Source organism: Triticum aestivum, chromosome 6B, assembly GCF_018294505.1.
Source record: "Triticum aestivum cultivar Chinese Spring chromosome 6B, IWGSC CS RefSeq v2.1, whole genome shotgun sequence".
NCBI classification, from domain to species: domain Eukaryota; kingdom Viridiplantae; phylum Streptophyta; class Magnoliopsida; order Poales; family Poaceae; genus Triticum; species Triticum aestivum.
The window spans coordinates 93965055-93973003 of NC_057810.1; the positions used below are offsets into that span (position 1 = coordinate 93965055).

At 44.3% G+C, this 7949-nt stretch overlaps 1 protein-coding gene across 1 annotated transcript; it reads left to right on the forward strand.

Moving 5' to 3' along the window:
• The first annotated feature begins 1164 nt into the window (after positions 1-1164).
• On the forward strand, positions 1165-6524 carry LOC123135973 (3-isopropylmalate dehydratase large subunit, chloroplastic). The gene is made up of 13 exons (XM_044555247.1): positions 1165-1377; positions 1476-1922; positions 2032-2100; positions 2181-2297; positions 2835-2909; positions 3013-3090; positions 3171-3266; positions 3365-3414; positions 4190-4244; positions 4332-4463; positions 5302-5349; positions 5427-5585; positions 6147-6524. Exons 1-13 carry the CDS (start codon positions 1324-1326, stop codon positions 6285-6287), a joined length of 1521 nt encoding a protein of 506 aa, XP_044411182.1. The 5' UTR covers positions 1165-1323; the 3' UTR covers positions 6288-6524.
• The last annotated feature ends 1425 nt before the right edge of the window (positions 6525-7949 follow it).

Sequence of the window (7949 nt, forward strand, 5' to 3'; positions counted from 1 at the left end):
TCTTACTAATGACGACCGTTGTAGGTGCGGCCGTGTTGCGGAAAACTCTAGCATTGCGCTCCGTTCAAATTTCCCAGGGGATTAGTGTCATGAGTGAGGCAAGCGCCTTGCGGGATTCGGAGCGAAGATATACGTTTCCTTTCCACCATTCCCACACCGAGCCCCTCGCTGACCAAGTAGTAGTATGAATGTGATCCATGCCAAGCCAGTGAAGAATATCGTTCCACACACGAAGGGTGAAATGACATTGGAAAAGTAAGTGGGCTGTTGTCTGTGGCCTTTGCTTGCAAAGAGGGCATAGCCCGCAGTTGGGCCACCCACGTCGAGTAAGGCTATCCGATGTCCAGATTCTATCTTGAAAAACAAGCCAGGTGAAAAATTTGCACGGCGGAGGAGCCCACACCTTCCTTACCGATAGGACCATTGCCGACGTAGTTAAACTGTGCCTTGTAAGCTGAGGAAGCAGAGTACGCCCCATCCTTGTGAAAACATCATGAAGAAAAGGGCGTGTGCCTATAATTTACCCTAAAAAACTGCTCAGAGTTATCACCCTTAATACTTACTAATCGTAGCCCATATAAAAAACTTATACAACCATAGCTATATTTATTCAAATTCTCTCCAAAGAAAAAGACAAAACCTGCATATGCACAATTACGCCACCAATAAAAACGCAATAGCTACATGTAGTAGGCAAAACCTACACCACTAAAGGTCATCCATCACCACCTGATCTCACTCGAACGACTGAAAACACGAACATTACCTCACACACGCATCAACCGAGTTCTCGCTCAAATTGACCACTCCCATTTCCGCGATGCCACGCCGCCGCCCCTGGCGGGACATCGCTTTGCATCCTAGCTGCCACCATTCTGTGTTTTAAGCATCACACCGAGCACGCTCGTCGCTTGTATTTCTGTTCTCGGTGCATTTCTCAAAGGACTTGGAATGAAGCAATTTGGCGTGAGGTGGTTAGATTTCCAATTAAAAATAACCAAAAAAGGGTCAACTTTCTAATGCCTTTAAAAATTGTGTTTGAGCCATCATCCGTTGAATTTCTCTTCTTGGGTTCTTGCGGACACTCGACAGGTAGTAGAATGCAATCCCCGTTGTGCTACAGACACCTCAAAGCTCAAACCCACGCGCCACCGTCCAACCTCAATCGGACGGCCAAAATCGAACACGTAACCTCACACACCCTTATATTACCTTCCGCCTGTGACCCCCCTTCGCCCACACGCCCGACTCGTGCTCGCCACGGCCGCACTACCCCCCAATCCCCCTCTATTGACCTCAAGGTGTTCGACCGCGCGCGCCGCCATGGCCTCCATCTCCGCCGCCGCCAAGGCCACCTCCGCCGCCTTCGCGCACAAGGTTTCCTTCCTCTCCCCTCCCCTCCTTCCTCCTCTCCTCGCCCCCCTCCAGCTTCTCACCCAGCTGACCCCTCCGCCCCCTTGCTCTCCCCGCCGCAGAAGGAGCTCGCCGCGGCGGTGCCGCCGCAGCAGCTCGCGAGGAGCCGGCGCGCGCGGGCCGGGCGCGTTCGCGCGGTTGCGACGCCGACCCGCGCGCCGCGCTCCCCCGCGTCCACCGGCTCGGTGAAGAGCCCTATGACGACGACGGAGAAGATCCTGGCGCGGGCGTCGGAGCGCGCGAGCCTCGAGCCCGGGGAGAACGTGTGGGTGGACGTGGACGTGCTCATGACGCACGACGTCTGCGGGCCCGGCACCATCGGGATCTTCAAGCAGGAGTTCGGGGAGGACGCCAAGGTGTGGGACCGCGAGAAGGTCGTCATCATCCCCGACCACTACATCTTCACCAGCGACGAGCGGGCCAACCGGAATGTCGACATCCTCAGGGACTTCTGCGAGGAGCAGAAGATTAAGTACTTTTACGACATCAAGGACCTCAGCGACTTCAGAGTATATGTCTTGCTGATTCGTTCCATTTACAGCTTCCTGATTGAGGTTCATGCAAGTAAAAGCAAGATGATTTATGTGCTTAAAAAGGCTTTAAACTATTGGGTTATAGGCAAATCCGGACTACAAAGGTGTTTGCCACATTGCGCTCGCCCAAGAAGGTCACTGCCGACCAGGCGAGGTATTTTTACTGACTACACCAAGTACTGGAAGCTTGTGATTTTGCTGTACATGCTTAACCTGGTTCATGTTCATGTGTAGGTTCTCCTTGGTACTGATTCTCATACCTGCAATGCTGGAGCCTTTGGTCAGTTTGCAACTGGAATCGGGAACACTGATGCAGGTTTTGTGATGGGAACGGGAAAGGCTCTTCTCAAGGTATGCAAGCATGTTAAATTACTTCCGGATAGAATTTGAAAAATAGTCTTACCATGAAAACAGATGGGACATATCTTTCTCAGTCTGAGCAATCTTTGGTTCTGTATCTCAGTTATGTGTCAGGGTTTCTTCATTTGTTTGTCACATTCTGTACATTATTATATCATACTGTATTATACTCCGTATGTTTATCGCGCAAATATGGAAACTTAAGATGTGCATTTGATAGAAGTAACTATAAGTTGCTTTTTGTTTATATATTATATGTTGGACCATCCAAAAATACTCCATCCAATGCAGAGATATTAGGTGCAGGATCCAAATAGCACCGTTCAAACAGCAGTTATCGATCTCTTTTCCATTTTTGCATCCTGTATGCTTCTCACACTCTGTCTATTTTTAGTGTGATAAAATATGGGTTTTTGAACATACTACGTCTTTTCATATCGTGGAGAAACTTTTCTCTCTTTCTTTCATGCATACAGTGTGTTCCCTATGAGAAAAATGGTGTTTTGATCTGTTTAATCTTATTTTCAGGTGCCCCCAACCATCAGGTTCATATTAGATGGAGAAATGCCACCTTATTTACTCGCTAAGGATCTGATTTTACAAGTAAGTCAACAAAATAGTCTCGGTTATGCTAAAATTTATTTATTTCGTTAGGAGTTTCTCATTGTAACCGAAATGTCTCATCCTTGGTCATATCTGTTTACAGATTATTGGCGAGATATCTGTATCTGGTGCAACATACAGATCGATGGAGTTTGTTGGATCAACAATAGAAAGTCTAACTGTATGTTCCATGTTCATAACTGGGTTAATCAGTTGTCATTTAATGTAAACTTGAGCTTAGTGTTTTCACACACTTGCTAGATGGAAGAACGAATGACACTGTGCAACATGGTTATCGAAGCTGGTGGAAAGAATGGTGTTGTGCCTGCTGATGAAACTACATTTAAGTACCTTGAGGTATTGAACTACCATCTGAATGTTAATAGTAGGACTGAGGCAGTATGCTTTTTATAACATGGTAATCGTGATATCATATGCCATCCTCTGCACTGCAGGGAAAGACATCTGTTGAATATGAACCTGTCTATAGTGATGCTCAGGCCAGGTGATTAGTCTGTCCTTGCTCTTCTCATTCTTGAGATATGCACTTCAATCTAGACAATTTTATTAAAAATATATTTGTCATACAAACCATCACTACTTCTTAGTTGACTTCGAACCTATCAATAAAAAGGTTTGTCTCTTTTGCATTTTATGGACACAGGTTTGGTGTTGACTGCTGATCTTTTGTTAACCCAAGAACTTACACCTGTAGGGAGTTGGAGAACAAATTTTATGTTTGGCGCAGTGAAGAACATATGATAGTAACAAAGTCAAGATGAACGCAGTCAACTAAACAATGTCCTTGATTCCGACCATATAAAAAGTACAAAAAATAAGTTTGCATATTGATTAATTATACAGAAAATAGGGGTCTTATAATACTTTGCAAAGGGCACTTAAAGAAATTTGAAATAACTGGTTCTCCACTATTTGTTTTTTTAGCCGATCAAAATAATGTAGGGCCCGCTAAGCTTAGACATAATTCGTTACCTTTAGTGCTTTTCAGTAGGTGACATCCTTTGGGATATTTAGGATGTCCTTATGCAATTATACACTATCCTTCATGTGTGGTACATAGATATACAAGCCGACATTCACCAAATAGTGCTCATATTTTCTGATGTCTTGTGTGCGAAAATTTGAATGCTGCTGTTCAGTGGTTGTGTTCTCGTGCATTTGTCATTCCTATGGTCTTGTGTCATGTTATGAATAGTGATATGGCATATGCACAAGCTTTAGATTTCTGTTGTTTTATTTGATTGGCCTTTTGTTTTCAGATTTTACAGCGACTACCGGTTTGATGTATCTAAACTGGAGCCAGTAGTTGCCAAGGTTTGTTAACTTTTTCTGCTCTTTTGCAATTTCTATTGTTTTTTGTTTGTTCTTTTATATAATGATGTAATCTCCATGAATGTGCAGCCACATTCCCCTGACAACCGTGCTCTAGCAAGAGAATGCAAAGATGTCAAGATTGACCGAGTCTATATTGGTTCTTGCACTGGTGGCAAGACTGAGGACTTCATTGCTGCTGCAAAGGTGTTCTTAGCTTCGGTAAGAAACTTCAAACCTATCTTGTAGCGTGGTGATATATAGTCAGGATTATGTTCTCTTTTATGCATTTTGGCATACACTTAGGTATGGGCTATGTAATTTGAGACTTGCAGAGTATGATTGTTCCAATGGTTTTGTACTTCTATTGTTTTTACAAGTTTCTTATGTTGTCTTGCCTGTTGCCTCTGCATACTGTGAACTCAACAGAGCAGTCATTGAAATAGGATGCGTTGTAGGCTTTCTGTAGTTAGGCCTGTAGTGGGCTATGTAAGCTTCTCCTGCAGTGCAATGAATTGTATTATTATCAGGACAGGTTCAGTATGCACTTTGAATTGGATTGGATCTAGTTTTAGGACCAATTGGTGGTTGGTTTGGCTAAGGGGTACGCAGATTGTTTTTGTTCTTAGAGCATGAGCCAAAACCAGTGCACAATGGGGATTAGTGGTGTCATAAAGGTTTGTTTAGGTTATGGAAATCTTTGAAGGCCATATGGGTTGACATGTTCATTATGTATACATGGGTCAAATTAAGTTGCACTTTGGTTGAAGTTTAGTATGATTGAGTTGTGACCAAGGATCATTTATAGAGAAAGGTAATGTTCAATGTTTGGATCACTACTAGAATTTAAGCTTCTGCCTCACCAAAATAATTCCAACTTGACAGATTCTGATACGGCTGAATGACAAAGTATTATCATTACTAATTTATTTATCACTATATGCAAAAGCATCTCGAGACATCATGTTCCTGTAGTTCTTTGTGCTCAATCCTAAATATGCATGTGGCCTTAACTAAATCACACTGATCCATGATCTACATTTTTTTTCCTATAATACAGGGCCAGAAGGTTAAGGTTCCCACTTTTCTCGTCCCTGCGACGCAAAAGGTGACAATTTGTGATCAAATATACGGATACAATGATCTTCCAGTTTGTGTTACTAAAAAGAATGTGAAATCTTGCAGGTGTGGATGGATGTGTATAGCCTGCCCGTACCAGGATCTGGTGGCAAAACATGCTCCCAGATATTTGAAGAGGCTGGTTGTGATACACCAGCTAGTCCCAATTGTGGTGCTTGTTTGGGTGGTCCTCGTGATACATATGCACGGATGAATGAACCTACGGCAAGTATCTTCTAATATTTCCAAATATATTTCTATACAGTAGACATGCCGCTTGATACAAATGTGGAAGGGGGGCTTCTGTGTTTTTCTGAAGTGTTAAGGTCTATTAATTCTCTAGAGAAGACATTTGACCTCAAATACTGGTAAATGTCTGCTGTCATAAAAAACAACATCCCTGAACTGCCATATTCTCACATTGTTGGCTTACTGGCTGCCATCTCACCTAGGGTTTCAGTTACGGTTTGCTCTAGGCTGCTGTTCTCAGGCATAGTGAACAAAAAATACTAAACAAAATGCTCCTTCACTAGTTCTGATCCCTTACTTAGCAGGCCTTTCTACCACATCCTTCTGATTGGGGACACATTTACTTGCATGAGATATGAGATATCACATGCTAGATGTTCATGAAACCTACAACTGCAAATGCTGTAGAATACCCGTTTCATGTACAGTATTAAGGTAGAGACCTTGGTGTGTTAAGAGAAATGTCAAGCGTGCTGCCATTCGGCTTTGTTGACAGGTTGTTTTTTGGTGATCTCAAAGTCATGTATTTGGATGCAGGTCTGTGTATCAACGACGAACAGGAACTTTCCGGGCAGGATGGGCCACAAGGAAGGGCAGATCTACCTGGCTTCTCCCTTCACCGCAGCGGCCTCAGCGTTGACGGGATATGTCACGGACCCTAGGGACTTCCTGTCTTAGAGATCTTGAAAACAATGAATTTGTGTTGCGGACCGTCCTGTACTGTACTTTTTGTTGGTGTTTGAAACTGTAGTTTAGATGTCATCTGTGCTTCCTGCTGAGAAATAAGTTACTCAACGAGTAGCAGTTGTAACTGAGTAAGGTTTTGTTGTATTCTTGCTTTTCCAGCATTACTGAGTGTGCTATCAGGAACAAACATAACTATTACATCTCCACAGGAAGGACACTATTCAAGAATGATACTGTATCTTAGTAGATGTCGAATGGCGAACACATCAGAGTACCCATTTCATACGCTTGGACCTGTGCTTCACCATCTTGATCTCTTCATTGATTTTGCTGGTATATACTCGCTCCGTCCCATAATATACGGTGAACAAATTTTTTATAGTGCATGGTGAGTTTTTCCATAATATACGGTGAACATTTTCTTAATAATGTATTGTGCGGCGAACTTTTTATGTAATACAAAAAAGAGAACAAAAAATAAAAAGGGAAACAGAAAAAAAGAATTCCCCGCAAAAAAATGAAACGAAAAAGTGAAACGGAAAAGGAACCAAATCAGAAAAACGGAAAAAATCCCATTACTTTACCACTGAAAAACCGGAAGCAAAAAACCACGGAAGAAACGAAAACATGAACGCAAGAGACAGTAAGGAAAACATCACGCGAATCGCATACGTGGGCTGGCCCAACTGTAGGATTGGCCCGTGTGAAGATAGCCATTCACAAACTGAAGGAAGAAAAAAAAATCGAATCTGGAGTCCCTTCCCTACCCCCGCGCCAAAGTTTCCAGCGCGCTCCTCCCCGCCTCGGATCCCGATTTTGTCCAAACGTTTCGCGAAAATTTTCAAAAAATGGCAGGAAACGCAGATCTTCCGCTCCCTCCACTCCTCTCCACCCCAAAATTTCCCCCGAAACTCAAATCTTTTCATCCCCCTCCCTCTCGTTCCCTCCTACCTACCTCCGCTACAAGTACCCATGGAAGATCTTCCCAGTCCCATCCGCTCCGATCCAGCCACCTCGCCGGCTCGCCGCCTAGTAGCACAGCACCGTGCCCAGATTCCCAGAGCGGCAGCTCTTGCCTTCTCCGAGATGGCAGTTGACCGCGCCGACAAGGTGAATCTGCCGTCTTCGGCGGCGGCCGCCGCCCGTCCTCATGGCGTAGCCGTCAGGAGCTGCAAGCTGAAGCGGCTGGGGAGGGCGCGGAGGCGGGTGCCGCTCAGGGACATCACCAACCTCTTCGTTGCGGAGTCCGACTGGCAGCAGGCCATGCTCCAGCAGCCGCACCAGGGGTCGGCGGCGGCGGAGCTGGCCGTGAAGAACGGGCCTGCCGGTGGTGCGGCACTGAAGCCTGGCAGATACTTGCTCCGGAAGGAGTTTAGATAGCTACCAATTGTACATGGATTATACTTATGTCATTGTCCAATGATTCGTTGGATAAGATTTGGTTGGATTGATTATAGGAAATGAACTGCTGAAAGAAAAGAAATACAGTAGAAAAATGTGTCAACTTGGATTCTTATCGATTAAACGTGTGTCATTCTGATTTCTGAATCGGAAGGTGGAACTCTGCAGTACTACATATATTTAGAAATTATACTTGGACTCGACATCTGCTTCTCTAGCTGACATTCGCAAAATATTGCCCATATCTTGTCA